This window comes from Bos taurus, chromosome 15 (assembly GCF_002263795.3).
Source record: "Bos taurus isolate L1 Dominette 01449 registration number 42190680 breed Hereford chromosome 15, ARS-UCD2.0, whole genome shotgun sequence".
NCBI classification, from domain to species: Eukaryota; Metazoa; Chordata; class Mammalia; order Artiodactyla; family Bovidae; genus Bos; species Bos taurus.
This window is the reverse complement of record NC_037342.1, coordinates 43,922,368-43,947,247: the sequence shown is the minus strand read 5'-3', so window position 1 is coordinate 43,947,247 and position 24,880 is coordinate 43,922,368. Positions and strand designations below refer to the sequence as shown.

General features: G+C 48.3%; 1 protein-coding gene across 6 annotated transcripts in view; it reads right to left on the bottom strand.

The window, feature by feature from the left end:
- Positions 1-298: 298 nt before the first annotated feature.
- The window catches only part of TRIM66 (tripartite motif containing 66), a 64,235-nt gene continuing 39,653 nt past the window's right edge, over positions 299-24,880 (bottom strand). For all 6 annotated transcript variants that reach the window (XM_059875111.1, XM_059875110.1, XM_024975810.2 and 3 more), the window contains 11 exons: positions 23,169-23,330; positions 11,456-11,989; positions 11,104-11,296; positions 9,636-9,696; positions 9,021-9,195; positions 8,418-8,707; positions 7,820-7,946; positions 7,428-7,502; positions 6,914-7,066; positions 6,281-6,499; positions 299-5,565 (listed from right to left, as the gene is read on the bottom strand). In XM_059875111.1, coding sequence (XP_059731094.1) covers positions 5,506-5,565; positions 6,281-6,499; positions 6,914-7,066; positions 7,428-7,502; positions 7,820-7,946; positions 8,418-8,707; positions 9,021-9,195; positions 9,636-9,696; positions 11,104-11,296; positions 11,456-11,989; positions 23,169-23,330 — 2,049 coding nt within the window. In that variant the 3' untranslated portion in view covers positions 299-5,505. The remainder of the gene's footprint in view (positions 5,566-6,280; positions 6,500-6,913; positions 7,067-7,427; positions 7,503-7,819; positions 7,947-8,417; positions 8,708-9,020; positions 9,196-9,635; positions 9,697-11,103; positions 11,297-11,455; positions 11,990-23,168; positions 23,331-24,880) is intronic.

The window sequence follows — 24,880 nt, the reverse complement described above, 5'->3', positions numbered from 1 at the left end:
CGCTCAGGTTAAGTGACTGGGGAATGTTGCTATACAAAGGATATTCCTGAAGTGGCCAGGGTCTAGAAGTGGTGGGCACTTTTCCCCCAGATCTCGCCTCAGACTTGCTGCCTCTATTTCAAAGAACAGGCTGTGTTCACACAGCAAGAAGCAGAGAGTGGAGTTCTTTCCTAGTGAGGAAGCTCCCCAGTCTGCTCTTCCCCACCTTGTGTCTTAAGGATGGTGGAGTCTGGGGGTGAGAAGACCATGAAGTCGGTTCAACCATCTCCACTGAAAAAACACTCCAGGACACAATTACTGGTAAAGAAAAGTGCTCTTTTTTTAATTTGTTCTTGAATGTGTAGGTTCTATTAAGATCAGTGACACTTCCCCTTATAATGGTCCTCCCTCATGCCCCCAACCACCTTGGATCCGATGGCCACTTCTAGAAGAGGCCTAGCAGGAACTTACCCTACACAGCCAACAGAGGGGTGCAGCTTGAGGAATGAGCACATGGCTCCAGAAGCAGCACCAGCTACTGAAGACTTTCCTCAAGGCAGCTCAGTCTGGCCTGTGAGGCCCTTTGCCCTGGCTTGGTCAAGACTCCCTAGCCATGTCCCACTGCGGTGTTCCCTTGTTCCCTGTGTGGCCTGAGCATTAGAATTAGAATCACCATTAGAATTAGAATCACCATTACCATCTTTAGAGCTGGAGAGCCTCTGAGAGATCACTGTTTTCACATCTCCCTCCCCACTTCCTCCCCAGGACTCTATAGATGGGGAAACTGTACCCCAGGTCACACAGTTCATAACTGGCAGAGTCAAAACTTAGGTATCTAGCATCTCAAATAATACATCTTTCTGTCATACCTTCTTGCCTCCAAGAAAACAATCAGCATCTGCCTCCAGCTCAAGGAACAACTGGAGCAAGCAGGTGGTGGTGGGTACAGAAGGGGACGACCTGGCTCAAGGGGCCAGGCTGACCCTAGTTGAACCCCAAGCAAGTGATGAATCACAGAACTTCCTGATTTCCCTCCAACAGAATGTTATCAGTGGCAGATACCCACCCCAGATGGGATCTTCCTCCTGGCTAGCGCACTGATCCATGCATGGAAGCATGCTTACCATGATCCCATGCTTCTTCCTGGCTAAGGCAGGCTCTAATTGGTGTGAGGATCCTGGTGATGAGCTGCCCACCAGCTGGGGAATCCAGTTTATCAAATTTCTTCTTGGTAAGACCTAATCCACATTCCTGGGCTGATTTATACAGGGCCTCTTAGCACACTAAAATCTGGCTAAAATCTGTCTGTGTCTGTGCTGGGAGAGACAGAAAGAATCACAGATACTGTCCTCCCAGCAGAGCTCATACACATGCTTGGCATGAGGAGATCTGAGTCCAGGAGAAGAAATGAAGTCAAAGGAAACAGGCAGACACGAAGGGTAGGGGAAGGAGCAGCCATGCTTCCTCCTGCCCATGGGCTCCTGAAGAGGGGAGACCACAGGATGCTACCGATGGCGCTCCCTGTCTGTATGTCCAGGAAGGCTCAGCCTGTGTGGCTGAGAGGGAAAGAGGATAATCCAGACAGCTGCGGTGTCACCAAAGCCAAGTAAAGAGGGTTTTTCAAAGAGGAAGTGGTAGATGATGTGAAATGCTGTAGGGAGTTCACAACTGTTGAGGACTGAAAGGTATTCGCTTGATTTGGCAACCGGGCAGTCACTGGTGACATTTATGAAAAACTATATAGAGGATGAAAGAGTGACTAGGAAGAATCAATAAAAAATATTTTGTTGAGAGAAATTTGGCTGACAAGGGGAAAATGTAAGTGTAACAGACTCTAAGAAATTTTATTTTAATCTTGGGGAGACCTTTGTTTGTTATCTATGTGGAGGTAACCAGTGGAGAGTGTGGCTGAAGACCCTGGAAAATGGAAGCAGTGAGATAAGCGGTGGAGCACAGTCTTGGAAGATGCAGAGCAGGATTAGAAAAGTAGAGCACCAAGCAGGAATAACTGGCAGGGAGCTAAGGATGGCCACACAGAGGCATGGGAGGCAAGAGGAGCACGTGAACAGCAAAAGTCTTGTTTTAGGGTCTCTCTTCTGTGAAGCAGGCAATGAGGCCAGTCATTTGCTGAGAGAAAAGATAAAGGGCACGCATGGAAAGCAGAGTAATAACAAGTCAAAGAACACCAATCAATACTGAGAGCCCAGCTGAGGCTCTCAACTCTGAATCTGTCATGCTTAGGAGCCCAGAAAGAGGGAGCTAAACACAGGTTGATGCAGAAAGTGGAGGAGGGTTGATAGTTCCAGCAAAAGTTGGAAAGGTGAGGAAGTTCAGGACGCTGAAAAAAGCATCAGTGTGTCATGGGACATGGGTTTAGGCTCAGGAGAGGAGGAAGTCCAGGAGAATACTGAAAGATTGGGAGAACAGAGAGTTAAGGTCTTGGAAACGGGTTGAAGGAGCAGGCAGTTTAATTAATAGCAGTGGAAGAGTGGGAGAGGAGGAAGCACAGGGGATGTTAATCCAGAAAGGGCAGAGTCTCAGTTAAGGAGTTCAGAAGAGAAGACTGTAGGTGACTCCATGGAGTGAAAGAGAAAGCAGAGAAGAGCCCAGGAACATGTAGGGAGGGGTCTAGGTCTTAGGAGCAAGGCAAAGACCTGTTGCCAGAATTGGGCACAGAGGGCCAGAGTGCACCAGGGTTGATGGCAGGGTTCTCTGTGAAGACCTACAGAGCCTACAGAGGGTGTGGTGGCTGCCACTTGCACAGACAGGCAAGATGTATAGTTGGCAACTGCTGGAAGTTAGGCAGAGTCAACCTACCTAGGTTCTAGAAGAGTGCACTACAGTCTCCTTTGCATCAGCTGAAGCTAGCCCATTCTTCTGTTTCTCAGCATATCCAAGAAAGCCAATTTCTCTTCTAGGACTGCATTCTGTACCTTACCAGAACTCATTGCATTCTCACTTCATGACTTTGTCAACGACCCAAGGACTTAACTGATTCCAAAATGGGACCATTATAGGAATAAGTAAAAAATGGGATTAGCTCAAACTTTAACAAAGAGCCATTAAAGTCAGTCACGCAACCAGTGTTTAATTTCTAAAACACCATGTTGTTTTCTGCATGCAAAAACAAAACAAAACTATGACTTAAAACACTGGTGTTAAGTACACAGGAAAAGCCAGGAGAGGGCAGGGCTGTGAGATAACCAGTGGAGGAATGAGGGGGCCACACACTCTTGGAGGAAAGGATACCCTCCCTCCCACCCTCCCTGCTCAGGTGCCTAAAGGCATGCAGGGTTCTCAGCAGTGGGAAGGGAGCATGTGACTCTCTACCACATCACTAAGATCCCCTGGCCCAGCAGGCTACAAGTGGGAACAACACTGATACAAGGGAAGCCAAGCACTAAACTATATTTCTGCTTTGTATTTGTGGTTTCCCACTGGTCTTGGGGAAAGATGTCAATCAGGTTTGAGACTGTCACAGCCCTCACCCAGCTGCCCAACACAAAGCACCGTGAAGGTGATCCAGAGAAGGTGGGAAGGTGACCCACACAAAGGAAAAATGACCGAGAGGAGGAATTAATGAGGTAATTACAAAGAGAACCTTGCCAAGCCAACTAAATAGAGAAAAAGATTCAAAAATTGAAAGGGAAATGGCCAGAGCCCAAACCATAAAGTCATATGAGCTCCAAAGAGCAGAGGGTTACACCCAAAGATTGCCTGGCTACTGGAGTATTCAAGACTTAGTTACCCCAAACTAGAAAACATGATTATGGAAGCCCATCTGCTTAGGAGAGCTTGGCATGTGCTGGTGAGAGAATGGTAAGTCGGTGGGCATAATCTGCTTTGAAGTGAAGATGCTCTTTCAGCCTGGGTGGAAAGGAAATGAGCAGTTCCATCCACTCACAAGGAGAGAAGAAATGTTTCTCTGATCAAAATGTCCCCATTAACAAGGGCCCCACAGACAAGAATTTCCTTAAACTTCACCTCTTGGCAAAAATAAAGCCATGACCTGCAGCTCCCTTGAAATTAGCTAAGCCAGGACAGGACCAGGGAGAGCTGCCTCCAGGCCAAGCCAACATCAGCAACAGGTTCCTTCTCAACCAAGCCCTTGCCAATGAGGTGGCCTGACCCCCAGCATCTGTGCATGCCTTTTCCTCCCAAACTCCTTGCATGGACCATGACCATCTATCTGAGATGTAGCCTGGAGCTCTGCTCCTGTGCCCATGACCCCCAGAACACTTCTCTCTGAATTCCTGGAGAAATAACGTTCTGAAGTTGCTTCAGGGTCACCAAAGGACACTGAAGAGACTTCTATAAGTTTTACATCCCTGACAGAACTTCCGTGAATGCTGAGGCCTGGCTTCTGCCACTCCCTTTGACCTTCTCCAACCTCCAACAAACACAAGGGGGTGGGGGGCTGTCAGCAGAGTCTTGACTTTTTCTTGGCTATGGACAGCCTGAGGGCAGGCGAGTCAGAGGACTCACTCTGATCTTTGGCTCTATGAAGTGGAGGAGTTGAGAGCTAGGATCTCTAAGCTGGAGGAGAGACCCAGCAGAGGGAGCTGGTTGTGGGTCATTCTCCTTGGCCCAGAACCTCTGTATGTGAAGCAGACAGCAGCTTCCTCACGGTTCTCCCAAGCAGAATTCAGGGTCTGGACCTCTGAATGGGCATAATGAAGGGGTGGCCACCAATAATCACTTCTAAGAAGCCAGTTCTGACACCAAAGAAGAGCTCGCAATCCAAGGAAGTGGCACAGAGGGCACACTCTGAAGTTAAAATCTTCTTAAGCCTATAAGTAAGATCTGAGCCTGAAGACCTAAGTGGTCTCTGCACAGCTCCCCAGCCCCATCAAGAATGCTACACTATCCAGAGCTCCACAGTGGCCACCTGCATCAGCATCAGGAGAGGGGACGTGAAGAACAAATACCCTGAAAACCGTGAGAACCTGAATAGGCACCAGTTGAGACCTGTGGCCTCTAGAAGCCTCATTACCACACCCAGCGCAGGTGCCTCTGTCCGAGCAGGCCAAACAAAGGCAAACAGTGACAGTCTTTGGCTGTGCTAGGCCAAGGATCACAGGCCTGCGGTAGACACATCAGAACCTCTCTCCCTTCTTTTACCCTCTTCTGGGCCCAAGAGGAATTCAGATACATACGCTGCTCCTGAGCCCTGCACACTGAAAGGTGAGAAATGTCTGCCTTCGTCAGCAGGAAGAATTCACCAAGGAAGGATGGTCCTCATGAGCCCGACCAGGCTTGGTCTTGTCAAGTGGACCCTACACATCTGACCGTTCTGCTCACAGGGAACACCCCATCTTTGCTGTTTATTACTGAAATCTTCTCTGTAGTGGATGCACTATGGCTCCCAAATAAATGCTGTAAGATGCAAACGGCAAAGAAGGGCAGTACAGGCTCGACAAGAAGCGTCTCACGTCCACGATCCAAGGAGAATGAGCTGAAAGGTGGGGAGGAGGGGTCAACGGGAGGAGGCACCAGCTGCCGGAGTGCTCGGTCTCCTTCCTGCCCTCACACCTGGGAGATGCTGTTGGCCAGGCGGAACGACACTCGTTTCGCTCTTTCATTCTCCTGAAAGAAAAAAAAAAAAAATTAGAATCAGAATGCCCAAATGTAGGGTTCATTAGTGTGAAAAGTCCAGAATGGGATTCCCCAGGGCCAAAGTGTTTTATTCCACCCCAGGGATGCAACTTCAAAACTCAGTGAAGCCACCAAGCACTGTGTGCCAAGTGTCACAGGTGATGGGGGTGGCTAGTGGGACCCTGGCACACAGAGGGCAGGCAGTACATGTCAGTGGGATGAAACAGCATGGAGCTGATGTTTCAGGTCAGGTCTGCACGAGTGAGACCAGACAGAAGGTCAGAGGAGATCTCTTTCCCGCAAGCAACACCTCTCCTTCCTTCTCTACATCAAGGGGCTAAGAAGACTCTCCCTTTCTCCCAACCCAAGTGGAGATCAGGATTGAGATCAGGGCATCACAGTGTGGAATCACCCGCAGGAGTCAGGAGACCTGGTCCTGTTGCAAATTTTCGGGGTGACCCAGGCAGATACATCCACCTCTCTGAGTTCCGAGCCTCAGGGGTCGCTGGAGTTGAAGAGCCCCACACTGCCTTGCCTTCCACTTAGGCTGAGGGGTGGGAAGTGAGGGCTCCTTGTCCCTACTCTCTTGTGCCACCTGAGCTGAAAAGCCTCACTTCAGGTTACCCTGTACCTGCTGCATGGGTGCCCTCCACCTGCCTAATCACCCACTCACCCACCCGCCTGCCAGCTGGCAGCAGCTTCTTACCATATGTCGCCGCCGCCTCTTGGGTTGGATGCCCTCCTGCATGTAGTGGGGCCACGGAAAGCCCTGGGGAGTGGAATACCCACTCTCATTAGACACCTCCTCAGAGTCTGAGTCCTCCTGCTGTGGCTGAGCGAACCGTTTCTCAGGGTAGATCTCCTTCAACCAGCCCTCAAAGAACACTTCCAGGCAGCGGCCTGCCTCTGCAACTTCAGAGTCGGGCTGAAGGGGGAGGAGAGCAGTGATTATCTGGCCCTGATCCACCAGCCCATCCCTTCCAGGCCGCTCAAGAGCTGTACAAAGAGCACAAAGCCTGGCTGGGTCTCCTGGATGGCTCAAACTCTACATTTTCTCAGGACCCAGGATAATCCGTTTAGCATCATCAGCTCTCCAAGTAGAAGTGACCCTGACAGTTACCCACAGATAGCGAGTCACTAACAACCCCCATCTTCCTCCTGAGTTCATGCTGAGGCCCAAATGTGGGAGAGAGTTTATACACAGTCTCTACAGTAGGCCCCTGAAGGTCTGCTCCCAGGACCTCATGGCAGCCCAGGCCCAAACCAGACACCCCTATCCAGCCATGATAGTCCTGGGGGTCACTGGAAATAGAGGAGAGGGAAAACAGGGAAGACGTACGTAATTGAACTTAGCACAGTTCCAGAACATGAGGCGGACGTCTGATACCACCTCCTCCGGGGTGGTGTAGTGAGCTGGGTCCTTCTTTTGCAGCTTCCTCCGGATGATCGACAGGTCCATGGGCCTCTTAATAATCTGGTAGTAATGTCGGGCCTTGGGGGAGGAGAGGAGGGGAAGCAAATAGGAAGAGAGAAGTGGAGGAGAAAAGTGAAGGATAAGAAGGAAGAAGAGATAGAGAATGAGTTGGAGTAGAAGTAAAAGAACACAAGGAAGAGAAAGGCAGCAGGAAGCAACAGGTGGAGGGAAGAGAGAAAGGGAAACGAGGAGTGGTTTCCACGTCATGAAGGTCTGACGCAACAGCAGCTGTGCAGCGCTGTGGTGGCCAGGCCCCCAGGTCCCAAGATCATGCACAATTACCCCTACTTCCAGCAGCCACGCTCCGAGCCCACCCCGGGCCCCACCGCAATCCGCTCGAGGCCCAGGCCTTCTGCAGAACCAGCGAGGGCTTCCTTACCAGCGGGCTGACAGGTTCATGGAAGGGCATGCTGAGGCTGTTGCAGCACAAGGACAGCACCAGCTTCTCACACTTCTGCAGAAACCAAAATGGGCAGCCGTGTCAGTCTGCTCTGGCCCCACCTCAGTAGGAATTAACCATGGTGATCCCGATGGCTTTGGCCCACAGGGTACGAGCCGCCAGCCATACCAGGGCACAGTTCAGACTCCCAGGCCAAAGGAAGACAGCTGGCAGAAGAAAAATAATAGCGAAACCCCAGGGGCCAATGTCCAGGCATAGCCCAAAAGAGAGGTACCAGAGAGGCTTCTCATCCCCTCAGAAAAGTCTCAGCCCCCATAGGCACAGGCAGGCTACCCCAGGTGGGAACCTTGTTCCCAGAGACCCCTCCCTACCTTCTGGTCATATATGCTCAGGCCAGGAGGGGCCCGCACTCCAGGCTGGCTGAAGCGGGCATTTTCACAATCGTACTCCATCTCGGGCTGGGTCAGGCTGCGGCACAAAGTACACACCCAGTCTCCCCTGCAGAGGCAAGTGAGGCCACGTGAGGCCTCAGCACATGTCCACAGCCCCCTCCCTTGTCCCTCTACCCTGAGACAGGATTGGAGTGGGGGTGGCATGAGAAACTAAGTCCCCAGCCCTACAGAGAATGGCTTCTTAGCAATGGGCTTGAAAGAAACTCAGTTAACTCAGGATTAGTGAATCCAGAAAAACAGGAGTTAGCAAGGGGCTGGGAGAGATGTCAAGGGATATATCTGCACAAGAGGAAGCTGGGAACAGAGGAGGAAGCTGGGAACAGAGGAGGAAGGGAAGCATCTGCCTGTCTGTGTGCAGAAGGAGCACAGAGAGAGCCACTGAGTCACAGGCCTGCAGTTTATGCAGGCCAGAGACGGGAGGAAGTCCCCCAGAGAGAGCCCTGTGGGCTGGCCTGGAATAACCTCCCTTGGAAGATCACTGTGCCATCCAGGTCAGGGCCCAGGTTGCATGACTCACCCTGGGAAGCTGAGCAGGGCTGGCAAGTGGCAGGAAAGGTGGTACACTTTGGGGCAGCGGTCACAGCACAGCAGCTCCCCCCCGTTGAGGCAGACAGCACAGAAATCCTCATTCTCTATGGGCACTGGGGGCCCCTTCTTGGCTCCAGGGGTTCGAGGAATGAGCCTGTGTTCTTCAGGAGATGCACTCTCCACCTCTGGGGGCTGCTGCCCAGCCAGAGATGTGACAGTGACCTTTCTTCCCCCCAGATTTGGGGCCTGGATGGCATCAGGCAGGTGGTCCTGGCTGACCTTGGGGAAGAAGTGAGTCTGAGTGGTTAGAGCGAGGTACCACGTTGTTGAGGGAGGGAGAAGAAAGATAACAAGCCCTTGGCACCAACTTATTTCAGGACCCCAAACCAGCCAGCCCTAGGAACACCAGGACAGCTCAGTCCTAGGGTGCCCCTCACAGACCCCAGGCAGCATGGGACAAGGTGTGGCTGAGCAGCAGCCCCACTCTGAGACTTGGAACAAGGCTGGAGCTAGGATTCTGCCAGGAGCAGAGAGGAAAGAGAGGCTCCTGGACTGGGGCAAGTTTCAAGGAGAAGGCAGAGAAAAGAGGTACCTTAATGGACATGCTGGAGGACTCAGCACCACATTCGATGATCAGCAGGAAGCTCCCATCCTGATCATTCTTCTGTGGCTTCAGCTTGAACACTGGCATCTCGCCCGAGGAGGCAGCACAGATCTTGAGCCGCTCCAGGCGCACATAGGGAATCTTGGGCTCATTACTGAAGGGTCTAGGGCAAGAACCACATCCCTGGGTCTCGGATGGGCCACATTCCTCTGGCCCGACTGCTAAGTCAAGCTCATCCACAATCCCACAACTGAACTTCTCAGGAGCTCCTCAGTCCAACCCTCCACAGGCCCCTGTTCCAGCCCACCACCAGCTCTGCCTGGTCAGGTCCCATTGGCCCCTGGGAGTCCTCTGATCAAAGGGGGACCCCTGTAGAGGGGGAACTGCACCCAGAGTGCCTGCCTAACAGCACTGGAGTCAAGACATCCTCCCACAACCATCCCAGACACACAACCACACACCCACTCCAGGGTCTGAGGGCTGAAGAAGACAGAGGCAGACAAGCTCCAGATTAAGTCATCAAGGAGGCTCACTTCCTGTGCCAGTCTCCCAGGACGTGAAGTTGGATGGTGGGAGAGGGATGTTGGGCCAAGGGTCTGTTACCTGATACTCTGGTTCCCTTTTGTGTTCAGCCCGAGGGCTCCTTGTTCAAAATTCTCATACTCTAAGACAAAAGACAAATTCATAATACATTTATGATAACACACCCTGTCACCCACACCTTCTACTCTTATCCTGCTACTCATACTGCGGTCACACGCCTGTCATACCGTCGTTACTCACACTGTAATCACTCATCATGGTGACAATCCTACCCAGCTCCCTTCCTGAGGGGGAAGAAGGCTACTTTCTTCTTCAAAGATAACACAGGTAACACTCAGAGGCTACCCAGGAGTGAGTGTTGGGTTAGGTGCTGAGGAGCCAGCATCTCACCTTCAAAATGAGCTCAGAAGTCACTCGTTCCCCATGTATATACTGGTGTAGCCTGCTCTTAGGAGTCATTCTGTGCAGCCCCTTCCTTATCAGCCAAGTGCTGGGATTTCAGCACAGCCTGAGAATCCAGCTCACCTTCCAGGGGCAAGAGGCTCCCAGGAGCCCTCCCCAGAGAAGCGCAGTCGGCGCAGATGGGCAGGGGGCAGTGGGGAGAGAGGAGGACTCTAGCATGTACTGGGCGCCCACTCAGCCCCAGGCGCTGACCGAGGCGCCTTCCATGGACAAGCAGGGTTCAAAATATTTAATTGCTTAAAATTCAGGGTTGCATTATTGTGCCGTTAGGAAGAGCCAATGTGAGGGGACAAGGAGAAAAATTTCTTCATCTATTAAATTTGTAGGTAACATTGATCGTTACAAACTACCCATGCCTCATACACTGAACTAAGAAGGCCCCCAGCACTCACTAGGCAGTTGCTATCTAACTTTCCAGCCAGCCCTCACCTTCCCTGGAAGGAAGGTGCCTTGGCCTAGCCCCATTTGAGAATGCGTGTGGGGAGCTGAGAAGACAATCAGAGTCAAGTCCAACCAGTCCAAATTCCCTTTTCTGTGAGACAAAAATCCACATCAAGGCCAGGTGCAAGGCAAATTCTTGTTACTGCAGAATAAGTCATCAAATGATTTCACTGTAGGTATTTTTCCCAGAAGCCTATAAAGTAGCTATGATTAGCTCCATTTACAGGGGAAAAAAATAAGTCAGAAATGTTAGGTATCTTGCACACATTCAAACATAAAGAGAGAGCGGGTCAGCTAACCCAGAGTCAGATGTGTTCTTGTCCCTAAGATGTTTTGCCAAGCCCAGCCCTTCTGGGGTGGTGCTCTTCCTGTGTCCCCCTTCCTATAACCCAGATCCCCAAACTTCTGCCTGGGGAATTTTACAAGGAGGTTAATTCCTGGCCACAGAGAGGGAAACAGAACAGGCATCAAAAGGTCAGTTCTGGACAGAGAAGTGAGGTTAGCCTGAGAGGAAACACACTGTTCCCTCAGTCTGATGGCTCTGCTGATCTCCGTTTCATCTGCGGTGCTGAGTCCACCTGCTCAAGCGTGTGGTCAGCATGAAGGGCAGGCTGCTGAGTCTCACCTTTTGGGCTCCGGTACTGCTGCAGGGCCACAGATGTGTTGACCACTGGCACCAGTGCGGGTTTTTTCACAGAGAGGTTAATTGGCTCCTCCAGGTCTGAGGGGATAGATAAGTCCTTGGAAACATCCAGAGCAGCAGCTGTAGGGCCTTGTCCCAGAGAGTCAGTGAAGCGGGTAGAATCCTCACTTTCCATCTTTCAAAAGTGAAAGGCCAACAAGAATCAAAGAAATCAGACATTTTCCCTGTCGGTGGTCACAGAGCCGTTAAGCTAAGGCCAGAATGAGGCCTCGGGGGCCACCCTTTTGCACAGAGTTAAGCAGAGGACGTTAAATGGCATTTCCCCAAGACCTACCTTACACAAGGCATTCCCCAGGGAGGGGTCAGTTCCATCCCCAGGGCACAGGCCCCCTGCAGTTCGGCCAGAACCAGGACTGCAGCCGGACCCGGTCTCCGGCTGCACGTCAGAAGCTGGAAGCACGCTTTGCAGAGGACAGGTTGCCAGGCTTGGCACAGTGTGGGTGGGACCAGACATCAGGTTGGGTCCAGCCTGAGAGTGATCACTTGCCAGGCTTGCGATGGCTGGGGAGGGATCACTCATTAGGCTGGGCATGGACTGGGGTGGGCCACGCACAAGGCTGGGCATGGCCGGCAGGTGACTGGCTGTCAGGCTGGGCACAGCCTGGTTTTGACCACTTGCTAGGCTGGACATGGTTGGTGGGGGGCCACTCAGCAGGCTTGGTACCACTTGGGGCATCACTTGGGGTGGGGCAGCTGTCAGGCTGCTTGTGCTCTGCATCTGTGGCTCAAGGGTCCTCGCCAGCCTGGTAGATGACAGCTCCATCTCCAATGTGTTGGAAAAGCCCATGATGCTCAGAGAAGTGGAGTGCTACAGGAGCAAAGACAGGGGAGAGTCCGGCTGTTAGCTAGGAATGGTGGCAGGGAAAGGAGGGAGGCAGCCCGTAAGAGTCCCATGCTCAGATTTCACTCTGCCTCAGAGTCTAGTAGCTTCAGGGAACTCAAGACAGACCATGAAGTCCTGTTCCCATTCCCCTACACCATGGAGGTTGCTGGGCTATGAGCCAGAGAGGTGGGCACAGCTGAAGACACTATTGTGCATGCGTGTGTGTGTGTGTGAGAGAGAGAGACACAGACTGACAGAGAGAGGGAGAGAGACAGTCTACCACTTGACCTGAGGGTGGTACAAACTCACACACACACACTATCAACCACATCCCTCACCCCCCTCTAGTACCTAAGCAAAGAGTCAGACTGTAGGAATACCTTCCCACATTACATGTCCCCCTGACTAAGCCACCAGTGGCCTCCCCTCCCTTCTGGGAGTCCTACAGGATACTTTCTGCTACATAAGAATGGGAGGAACTTCAGAAGGCTCAACCCTGATCTGCTGCAGACATTCTCTGAGATAATGCCAAGGCTTGGGGAGCCCCTGTCAGTCCTGGGGAACGTCAACCCCACAGCCTTCTCACAGGCTTGTTCAGATCAACTCCAGCACCACCAGCATTAGACTGAAGACTCTGACCAAGAGATGTGAAGGTCTTTTCTAGCCCTACTACACCTGCCAAAGCCATTCTAAACCAGAGGCAGAGAACATCAGAGCAGCTAAATCTTAATATGGACAACTTGGACAATTAATGGATGCAGCAATAATATCCCAACCCCCATAATTCTTTGCTCAGTTCTAACCACTTGGTGACCTAGGCAGAAGAAAGACATACAGATTACTATACTGAACCCATTGCAGTTTTTCAGGTTGGAGAAACAGACAGAGGGCAAGTGGTGGGAAGACTAGTAAAAAGTGCAACCTTCAGTAATTTCTATTTAATACCCAAGTCTTTTTTAAGACAAAAGACATAACCATTTGACACCTTTTGAAAATAAAAGGGGAAACAAGGAGCAAATATCTCAAAGCTTCCAAGTCAGTATCTTAAACCTATCATTCTTTTCCCCCTAAGTCAGACATTCAGATTTCCATAGGAAAAGGAATACTTCAAATACCCTCTCAAGTCTCCATATTATATTAGTAAAGCTAATCGACAAAGACTGTCCTCACCTCAGTGAATGTCACCCTGGTCACCCAGTTCTTTGAGTCGGCTCCTAGGAGGGAGGCATCAGTGGGCACCCCTCCGCCCTCACCCAAGCTAACACCAAACCTCAACTCCACCACTTGAACACCTCTCAGCTCTTCCCACTCTTCCTCTCTCTGCTGCTGGTGCCTGAGCCCGGGTTACACTTCATATTTTCCCAGACTACAGTAGTAGCCTCTGCAGTGGAGAAATACTTTGACAGCACATATCTGACCACATCAGCGCTCTGCATAAAACCATACTGCTCCCCACTGTGAAAATCCCTAACAAAGCTCGCAAGGCCTTGATGCTCTGGTCTCTGTCCGTCTCTGCAGCCAGAGTTCATATAGTGGCCCTCTCCTCAGTCTTTGAGCCCCAGTCGCTCAGACAATTTTTTTAGGTCCAGAATCATGACATCCTTTCCCTTACCCACTTCAGACAGACTGCTTCCTCTGGAACATTCTCCTAGCCCTGCCCCTGTTCCACTTGCCTTCTGAATTCAGCTCACCTGTGAATTTTCACTCCCCTCTTTTACATTCTCATAACTCCTGTACTTCAGTCTCATAGCACAATCTGTGATACCGTTTGGTTAATACATATGTCCCCTACCAAACTGTAAACTCCATTAGAGTATGTGTGTGTGCAGTCACTCAGTTGTGTCTGACTCTGTGACCCCATGGACTGTAGCCCTCCAGGCTCCTCTGACCATGGGATTCTCCAGGCAAGAATCCTGGAGTGGGTTGCCATTTCCTCCTCCAGGGAATCTTCCTGACCCAGGGATGGAACCCTCAACTCTTGTGTCTCCTGCACTGGCAGGCAGGTGGATTCTTTACCAACTACACCACCTGGGAAGCCCCACCCCATTAGAGTATGGATTTTTTTCTGATTTGCTTGTGCAGTGTTTTCCTAGACCCAAGAGCAGTGCCTGGCTGAACAAATGAATTAATGAGCTATTCACAATTTTTTTAAAACAATAATGCATGACTGTTTATTCTACAAATTGCATGCCCAATGAATAGAAGCTTAGTTCTACTAACAACTAAGTCTACGAGTTTCTCTGAAACAATGCCCATTTTTATGTAGCTAAAATTTATTGAGAATTTATTATATACACTGCAATTTGCTAAGTGTTTTACATATATTTCCTCATTTAATTCTCACAGCAAACGTTAAAGGGTTGTGAAGTTTAAAAGAAATAATCCATGTAAACATTTAGAGCAATGTCTGGCAGTGGGTACTCAACAAACCCTAGCTGCTGCTGTTGCTATTACTGTTAATGTTATTATTGTTGTGGCCCTAGTTTTATAATTGAGAAAAATGAAGCTCAGAGAGGCATCTGAGGTTTTTTATGTAATTGAAAACATAATTTTATAAATCTCAATTTCTATTTGTGTTCACATATAGAAATACAATTGCTGTTTATATATTGAACTTGTACCCAGCGATCTTACTAAAGTCACATTGAGATCTTCTGTGCATACAAATCATGTTGCCTATGACTAGTGAGTTTTATTTTCTCCTTTTGCTTACATTTGTTTCTCTTGCCTTACTCCACTAGTTAAGACCTCCAGTATGCAGCTGAATAGAAGTAGTGACAGTAGCCATCTTACATTCCTAATCTCAGGGGGATCCTTTCACTATTCACCAGTATGATATTTGTCATAGGATTCTTATGGCTTTAGAATCCAGCTCTCTGGCACTGAAGCCAGGCTCCTTTCTGGCCTGCCTGCCTCTGCCCTTCTCTCTGCTCACCCTCTTCCCTGATCTCGCCCACACTCTGTTCTTCCATCTCTTCATCTTTCCATCACCTGCCCTTGGTCTCTCTTGATTTTCTTTTCTCTTTTCTTCTCCTTCAACCTTTTTCCTTATTACTTGTTTAACTGCTTTAGTAAAGCTTATAATTCCTATTCTTAACTTTCAGTTTTAAAAGCAGATGAGCTAAATACCTTTCGTTTCTCTACAGAAAAGTTTACTTTTAATATGTTTCTTCATAGTTCAATGGTCTTCAATAAAAAGGCTTCAATTTGCTGTACAGTCTAAGTCCCAAGATCAGAAAGGTGAGGAGGAGGAGGGATGGGGGGAATGCTCAAACGAAATGGGATAAACTAGGCATAGAGCCCAGCGTAAGGGACTGAGGCCAGAGGCCAAGGGCTATCTCAAACATACCCGGGCCTGCATCCCTTGTGTCCCCTTGTTGTCCTGGTTATGCACTCATACAGCTCTCTGATATTCTGTATTTTCTTATCTTTGGATAAGAATATCCAACGATCATTGTATTTCCTTTTATACACGATTGTCTAATCCTTTGAGCTGGATACTTTGACTGTCTCCCTATTTGACATGTATATTTAATGCAGTCATCTCATCTACCAATGACACAGATAACTTAGTGAAATCCTTGGGGCCAAGCCTCAAGAGCACCAAAATCCATCTGGAACCATTCCAGGTCCCAGATGGTCAGGGACTGTAGGCCCTAAGATATACATGAGATTAAATTCCCAAAGACAAAACCTTCCAGATTAGTAGAGATCACATTTGTAGGATTCAGTCCCCTTATTACATATCACGAAATGTGAGTTAATATAATGATAAAGGAGAGAGAGCATACAGCTTGAGCCATGGAAGAATTGTGGAAACTCTGTTGTGGTTTATTTTGAGCTGGGCCTGCTGGACTTGCTCCCACAACACCTAGCAGACAGCATGAGGTTAGTAACTTGTCCTGATACTGAAAATTACACTGATCTCTTTCCTGTTGATATCTATAACCAATCTCAAGAAGGCCAAGGCTATCAGGAGTGGAGTGAAGCTCTGGTAACAGTAACAAGGACCTGGGGAACGTACATGGGGAAATTCTAAGAAGAGACTCAGAAAAAGTGCTCTGTGGAAGTTGGCCTCAATCCTGTTCTATAGGCTATGCAAATACAGTGGCAGTTCTGGAACCTATTACCTTGTATGTTGCTTATTTTTGATACTTCATTTGGCTCTCTGGAGTGAATAACTACAAAATATTAACACAGAAGGTCCTTATGTTATGTACGGAAAGAAAGAGAGGAGTTGAGATCCTCTATCCCACTCTGCTACAAGGTGAGTAGGGACGAGGGGAGGGCCAACTTTCAGGGCCAGGAAAGCAGGCTGAGTCGCCGGGGCCTGCAAGGAAGGAAGGAAAGGTCTTCTCAGGAACGTGCTACAAATGGAGAAGGGCTTGTGAGTATGGCCAAGTGGTCCGACATTTGGTGTCTCACACACAGGAGAAGCTTATATGTCAGGGGAGAAGGTGCTATCTGCCTTCTCTAGCACCTGGGATTGTTCAGAGGTCAAATGAGAGAAGGTGAAAGTGTATGGCCAGCTGGAACGTCTGTGCAGGGCAATCACTGACACCTCCCAGATTAACTGACACCTTGAATTCATCTTCACATATAAAACCTCAGGCTTCATCAGTGAGCATATGTATTTTGAGGTTTGCAAGTAAAAATAAGCTATTTTCTAGTTCAAGGAGAAAAGTCAAAAATGCAAAAAAAAAACAAGAAACCTCTGGGAATCAGCTCAGGTCACCTCTGACATATGAAGGGCGCTCTCTCTTACCTCCATGACCTAGTATCTCCTTACTTGCCCCTAATTTGGTCTCCTCCCAAATTATATGTCCCCTTCCCTTTGCTTTCCTTGTCTCTTAATCTCTTTATCTCTGCTTGCCACCTGCCTGACCTGTGGCCTATCTAAGTTGTCTGAAATTTCAACCTCTGCTCCCGGTCACCTTTGCAGTCCTTCACCCGTCTAATCCTGTTCATCTGTGCTCTGTCACCTGCTGCCTTTCCTCTCCCCTTTCTCACCACCCAGATCTTTTTCTGGAGTTCAATTTTTTTTCTTTCTTTCTTTCTTTTTTTTTTTTTTTTGCTGAATTCAATTTCTTTTTCTGAAGACCTGGAGTGCCTACATTGCCATTCTAATGATTGCCACAAGGTGCTGTCAAAATTCAGGGAAGACATTGTTCTTTCATTTTAACAGGAAGGGAAATTGAGACACAGAGTGAGTACCCAAATTTTCCAAGCTCAGTAAAGAATCCAAGACTGGGCCTAGCCTCAGAAACCTGCTGGCTGGTCTTGATTTTGTGCCACTAGGTAGAAAGCTAGTGCTCTAGTACGACGTGATTGAGAAGTCAATAAGCAGACACCTGGTGCACATACCCTGAGTTTAATATAAATTTCAAGTTTGTACAGCAAGATAATATTGCTGGGGATAAAGTAGCACAGATAGAGTAGTGTTTCACAGAAATCAATTTTCCAGATATCTGAAACATACCTCTTTCAATAACAAAATGCAATTGACTTTAAAATATTATTTTGAAGGATAGTACTTCTAAAATGCTTTGCACACTACCCTGTCTTACTAAACAGAGTACCTGAGGCCAAATGAGACCATTTCTTAGTGATGTAAAAGAATTCTGATGAACCTCTATTGCTGGGGTATTCTGTAGTTCATCGGTGCTTTAGGGAACTTCTAAGAATGTAGTAGGGTTTAGCTAGTCCTTTCCGTGAATGACATCACATCATGGCACTTTTCCAGGTGGTTTCTTGTCTTCTCTCCTGTTGTTAGCTGCCATTATAGAAGTCCTAATTCCCTGCTTCTACTCTGCTTACTGCTATATATAGAAAAACTAAAAATTTCCAAAGAAAACCATATAACTAAGCTTGCTAGATCAAGTTGACTAAATTGGGCTTATAGTCTCATACAGAGTATAATGTGTGAGGTTTGTGACAACTATTCTTGTTGCTGTTTTGAAGCTTTGCTTGCTTACTTCTGGTTTCAGGTTTTGATCCTAGGAGTTAAATTTGTCAAAGACTGACCACCACGTACAGGTACAGTAGGAGAAGAGACCAATGACTTGTGAGTTGTCTTTTGGAAACACATTGAAGGCCTTCACCTTGGCTGAAGGAAATAGGTAAGGAGACAAGGATGCATGTAAATAGATTTGTGAACTAAATCTTTGGAATATTTGAGTGTTTCAACAGCTTCAGATTAAGTAGACTGCTTTAACAGCGGTAGATCTTGACACAACTGAATCAGATAGCTGAGTGGGGAACTAACTTTTCCTGCCAGTGGTTTCACAAGTTGATTTTTAATAGGAAAGTTGCTCTTGCTGATAGTAAGTGTCCTGCCAGCTTAATGAAAAATTCTTTTATGAAGTAAGGTTGTTGCTACAGATGTAACTTTGTTGATATCCACTAACCAATGGGTGTCAAATGGGAAAACAATTATGGATGGTGAAGAGAGAAGAACTGAAGAGTACCCAGTGCCCTGATGATCCAAGAAGATGGAAAAAAACAAATAAACAAAACAAAGAGGATCAGGGTCTGAGGCTGAAGGAAGAGCAAAGGAAAAAGCGGAGTCCAGTGAATCAGAAGTGAAGGCTAGAATGAGTGGAACCTTTAAAACCCAAATTTTGGAGATGTGGAAGAACTAGGCCAGAGGTATTTTTCTTGGGCTGGGTTAAGGAAATTTAAAGGTCTATGAGCAAGAACCTATTTTCTCGTGAACCAGGAGACCTAGACAAAGATCTTAGGTTTGGTCTGTGAATGAAATCAGGACAGAAGGAAGGAGATAGGCTTCCTAAAGAGTATAAAATTCACGGAGCCAGACCTGGGGAGTATTTGGCTCGATTCCTATGTGGGACAGCGTGCACATCTCTATACAGTTCTGCCCTGTTAACGGGTCACAGCCTGGGCCATAAGAAAGCCTTATCAGGCCCTGGAAGCATTCTGAGCAAAAGCTGTCAGTGCCAGGCTGCAAGGAAAAGACAGTTGCTTTTGGAAAAGACATGGATGAGAACCCATGACCTGGTCTATAGCCATGTATTTGGAGACTGTGAAGGCAGGGTGCCTACTTTTTCCTCACTTATGTCAAGGTTTAGAATATGCATTTAAGCAAATTATTTTCCATCTCTGGGCTTGAACTTCCTCCTCTACAGGTGAATGTAAATCTCACTGAGTTTTAAGAATCAAGTCAAGAGCCCAGGCATCAAAATGCTTCGATAAAGGCGTCAATGCTATTCATCAGGTTGATGATCCTCCACTCTTCTGCACCACTCTTAATCCTGACCACAGGAATATCAAATACTTCTGCATCATTTGCTGACAATATATCCCAGACTCCAATGAAGCCGTAAGCAGTAACTTGGTGGCCTCAAAGTCCTCTGAAGATCTGGGGCCCCACTATGAGCAGAACAGAGGCCCCTCTTGCAGGTGAACTGGGGTTCAGCTAGAGCTCTCTGTGATACCTACAGCCTTGATTCCATGAGGGCTGACAAAAGGAGTGTGTGTCTTTTTCAGCAGTCGACTAGTTCAGAAGTATGAAACGAAGCCACTGAAATGTCTTCCAGTTTCCCTTGGTATTTAAAGGGTTCTGTTGTAAAGTTGTCTTTCTTCATCACCTTTTTTCAAAGTGGCTGAACCAAGATTAGAAATCTTAGACAACAGCAGCTGACAGACAAATGTCCAAGTTCACACAAAAACATTCTGCTGGCGGCACGGAAGGTGGTGGGATAAAATGCTCCAGAGACTGCAGAACCCATTCTAGAACTTTCACATCTCATGTGCAGCAGCAATCTGTTTTCACCATCAGCTCATTTAGGACCATCTCCCAGGTACGTGTGCACAGCTGCTCGGCTGTAACAAAAGTCCTCCTTGTAGTGACACGAAGCGGCTCCGAGCAGGAGTGGGTCTCTGTGGAACACACAGAGCTGTGCCCGCTGCCACCGTTTCCTCTCGTCTGTGCACTCAGATGGACTTCTGACTTCCCCTGGCGCTTGCCAGCCAGTACAGACCGAGAAGTGGGCTGGGGGCTAAGTGCCGTTACCAAATAAAGATTAGTCAAGACCCAACTAGGATGGGTCCTAAGACTTCTCCCCAGCAAGGCCTCAGGCTACTTCAGGGAGTATGAAGATAGGAAAATCCAGCAGCGAGTACTGCTCCCACTGCAGTGCACAGAGAGGCAATTTAACCTAGTCATTGAACCCAGGGCTGAGGCAGGAAGTGCTCTGGGCCTAACCCTGCCAATAGTTAGCTGTTTAACTTTTAGGCGGTCACTTAATCTCTCTGTGTCTCAGTTTCCACATCTTTCAAAGGGGAATAAGAAAGTGGCTTCCTCATAGTATTGCTAGGATAAACAAAGAGATAAAATAGAAAAATACATATAAAAATCTATGGAAAAAAAAGTATAAAATGCTATACAAAGTATTATAAATCAATGATAAGATGCTTAGAATGTTGTTGGGTAAACTTGACCTTCATATCCCACACCGTGCCCAGTCCCAGATTCAAGACAATGAATTCCCTCAAAAAGAAAGCCCCTTTCCTTATTTCAGGAGCTTTGTGTATAACCAGTACCTCGCTCAGTCAAGTAGACCCAAAGGTTCCTCTGGACCAGGTTCCCCTGGATGGCAACCTTGAGGATCCTTTTTCTGGGAGTACAAGCCTTAAAGAAGCCTATGAAATGTCTGAAAAAAGTCAGGTCACGTGGCCCCTCCACACCTCTGCATAAGTCCATGGTAACAGCCAGAGGCAGCTCCAGATGAAAAGTTAGATATCCTAGGATCTTCATTAACCCCACTGCCACCCTGCAGCCATGCAGGAGCAAAGCAGCCCCTCCCTTTGCGGCTCCGAGCACCCTGCAGGCCACCCACCCAGGTAGCACAGGCTATGCTTGCATGTGGCTTGCCTCCTTTCCTCTCTACTGGGTGGAGGAGCAGAACTGAGACCCATCAAATAAGTAGAAGTATATTCAGTGTGGCTCCCACTACCATTTGGGCACTGGTAATCCCCATGCTCCCTACTGCCCTCTAGTGTTAGCTGTCTTCCAGTCATCTTATAACGTAGCCTCCAGAGGAGACCACCACCAATTCAAAACTTGACTTTTTCCTCCCCTCAAATGTACTTTTCTTCCCATGCTCCCATCTCAGATGAATGGCAACTCAGTGGACCAAGACACACCCTGGATGTCCTTTCCCCCACTTCCCACTGCCAATCAGACTCCAAGTCCAAAAATTTCCTAGGATCTGATCTCTTGAGGTCCTTGCTGCCTCTTCTTTCCCATCATTACCTGATTTCATTCATCTTCTCCTATTTCTCCTCTGTACTAGTTTGGTCTCCCTTACTGTAACTAAAGTGATCTCTCTATACTTTAATTCAAGCCATGTTAGTAATCCTCCTTGCTAGTAATCCTTCATTCACACCTCGCAACCCCCAAAACTGAATCCCAAATTCAGACCATAATTCACAAAACTTTCGAACTACTCTGGTTTCAAGCACTCCCATTATCTAGTTCATCTCATGTTCCTACCAAGTCAAATTATCTGAAACCCCCTAAGTAGCCCAGGCTTTCTCTCACTTCTGGACCTTCCTACTAGCCATTCCCTCTATTTATTCTGGCCTTCCCCCTCCATCTCTCCTTCACCAGCCTAATTTTTCAAACAAATCTCAACTTAAAACCATTACTCTAGGAAGTCATCTCCAAGAGTTCAATGCCCTTATATACACCCCACTGACTATCACAGCACTTTATCATACTTCATGGTTGCTGCTTGTTTAACTCTCTCCCACTAGACTATACAGTACAAAGTGAGACTACTTATTCATCACTGTGTTCCTGACACCTATAAAAATAGGAGGCACACAGTAGGAGGTTAACATATTTTTTTGATCACTGAGTGAATAAATAAATGGGTGGATAGATGGATGGTTGAACAGATAGGTATCTACCTCAGGTGTAAGAATGTAAACTGCTAAGAGCCGCACAGGTCCAATTTATAACATCTTTTGGGCCTCTAAGCCATTTTCAAAAGGATAGGGCAGGCTAGGCACAAACTAAAAGGCCTTTAGCACCAGACTTCAAGGGATTTCTAAGGTAACACTGCAATTTTGCCATCTCTTACTTTTCAAAATTCTCTTCTCAGGGATCACTGAGGTAGACTGATCTATGGCAATGGTGCTGCTGGGAGAAACGTGATGAGGGTAGTGGGTACAAAGAACCACTAGTGAAACTGGGACTGTAGACCCAAGGGATGCTGCAGGGCTGAGAGTGCAGGCCAGAGGGTGCAGGACAGCTGGCAGAGCTCCCGGTACAGGCTGAGAGGAAGTACCGGGAGGCTGGAGGGGATGAGACCAGAGAAGGGACAGGATACGGGGAACAGGCCAAGGGACACATGGAGGGCTGGTGGGAAGGCACAGCACTGAGGTTCCAGCTAGGAGGATGACCGGGGTAGAGATGAAAGACAGGAGTAAGAGTAGGTCAACCAGGAGCTGTAGGATTCTGGGTTATTGCCATGAACCGTCCACCAAGCAGACAGGGGGACAGACAGGAAGAGCTTCGTTAGCTTATCTTCAAAACATCCCAGTGTCCTCCGACACTCAGCCACCTCTGCAGGTCAGCCCTGCAGACCACTCACCCACAGAATTCCATTAATTCGAATTCTAAAGCCAGCCAACTCTGGATTGTGGGACCACATAAAACACTTTCCCCACTGTCATTCATTGCAGAGAGGAAAAAGCTCAGGCTGTGAGTCTCATTTTACATAAAACCTTAGCCCCTTTTATCTATTAGCTGTAGGCCCCTGGATCTGAGTTTCCTTAGCTATAAAATGGGGATGCCCACCTCACAGAACTATTGGGATGGTTAAGTGAAGTCACCCTGTGGAGCACCAAGCACAGTTCTAGGTACACAGTCAGTGTTCAACAAACTGGCTTTCCTTCCCTTTCCCCTTCCTCTGGAAATGAAGCCCAGCTGCTCCCAATTTAAGTGCAGGGGAGTGCCAGTGGGGTGGAGGAGGACCTTGCTCACTCACTAGGACAGAAGGCATGAGTCAGGGCTGTGTAACATCCAGGGACGGGACAGGGACACTCCTCCCCCCGCCCAGACATCCTCAGCCAGGTCCCCAGGGTCTTGACTGGCAGTGGGTCCCATATGATCAGGGAAAGCAGGCTCCAATTGTACCTTTCTCACCACATTCGGAGAGGAGTGCTGGATGGCGCTGTCCAGTGGGGGGACACTGTGAGGGGTTTCCTCCCCAGATGCCTGGGGCAAGTTAGCAGCAGTATTCTTGTCAAGAGGGAGAGTCGGCTTTGGGCCTTCAGGTGCTGGGGGCTCATCTGCAGCCTGGAGGAAAAATTAAGAACTTGGGTGGGTCCTGAAATGGCAACCCACTCCAGTTTTCTTGCCTGGAAAATTCCATGCACAGAGGAGCCTGGCGGGCTACGGTCCACAGGGTCACAAGAGTCGGACACAACTGAGTGACTTTCATTTCCCGCAAAGAGTAGCCTCGGTGGTAAAGGCTGAGGCCCACCTGCGCTGCCCACTACTGCCATCACCACCTACACGCTGTGGATGGCCTGAAATCTTTTCAGGAAGATACTCTTATCTAAGCTGTTCCTAATATGACATCTTAGAATAGAACTCAAACCAAGAATCATGAGCTAACTTTGTCATAGTTACCTAAGCAATCACAACAGTTTTGACTTAACATTTATAGAGCTGTGGTCCTCTATAAACCCTAGACCCTTCTCTGCCATCGTAAGAGTTATTCTATATAAGGAACTGAGCCTCAGAGGCAGACATTTAAAGCATGATCTGAAGTCAGTGCTTAGGGACTTCCCTGGTGGTCCAGCGGTTAAGAAACTGCCCTTCCATTGCAAGAGACATGGGTTCCATTCCTGGTTGGGGAACTAAGATCCTACATGCTATGCAGCACAGCCAAATAAATAAATATAAAATTGAAGTTGTCAGTGCAGAAGCATAAATGTTAAGCCTTATATTTTGTAATAAAGTAAAAGTCTATAGAGCCGCTTTGAAGGTATAAATGTGGTTACATATATTTCACTATGAAAAAAGTGAAAGGAGAGGAGGAAGGGTCTGGAACAGGAAGCTGTTGGAAACCAAGAAAAGCAAGAATTAAGAATGAAGATGTGGAGTGCTGCAAAGATCCCAGAGGTACGAACTGCACCTCTCCAATTGGCTTTTAGCTGAGAAAAGAGAAGAGCAGCCTTAGTCATCCTCCTAGGGAGAGAACAAGGCCTCCTCCGTGGCAATTCAGAGTCAGCTGGCGTGGACCCAAGTCTTGGCACTCCCTGCTGTCACTTCAGTCATGTCCGACTCTGTGTGACCCCATAGACGGCAGCCCACCAGGCTCCCACTCGATGTTTTATGAGCATACATGTGCCCTTCGGTCGTGTCCAACTCTTTGTGACTCTATGAACCACAGACTGCCAGGCTCCTCTGTCCATGTGATTCTCCAGGCAAGAACACTGGAGTGATTTGTCATGCCCTCCTCCAGGGAATCTTCCCAACTCAGGGATCGAACCTGTGGCATTGGCAGGAGGGCTCTGTACCACTAGTGCCACCTGGGAAGCCCCCAATGTTGTATGATCTCTAGGCAAATGATATGCTTAAGCTCTCCCCTTCCCCCAGCTGGGATGCATAAGTTACAGTAAAGGAAGTGAGGTTACAAAGGTAAGAGACAGCCTCCCTTCTGCCCTGCATTGACTGGAGTCCTGACAGCTCAGGAGGTGCCATTAACAGACATGGTCCCTAGTGTCACCCAGGAGGACAGGACTAAGCCAGGCCACTCGGGACAGGATTGAGCCTGGATCTGTGTTGGGGCTAAGTACTGTGCTCTCTGGAGTGGAGCCTTCCTGAGATGGAAGGCGGAG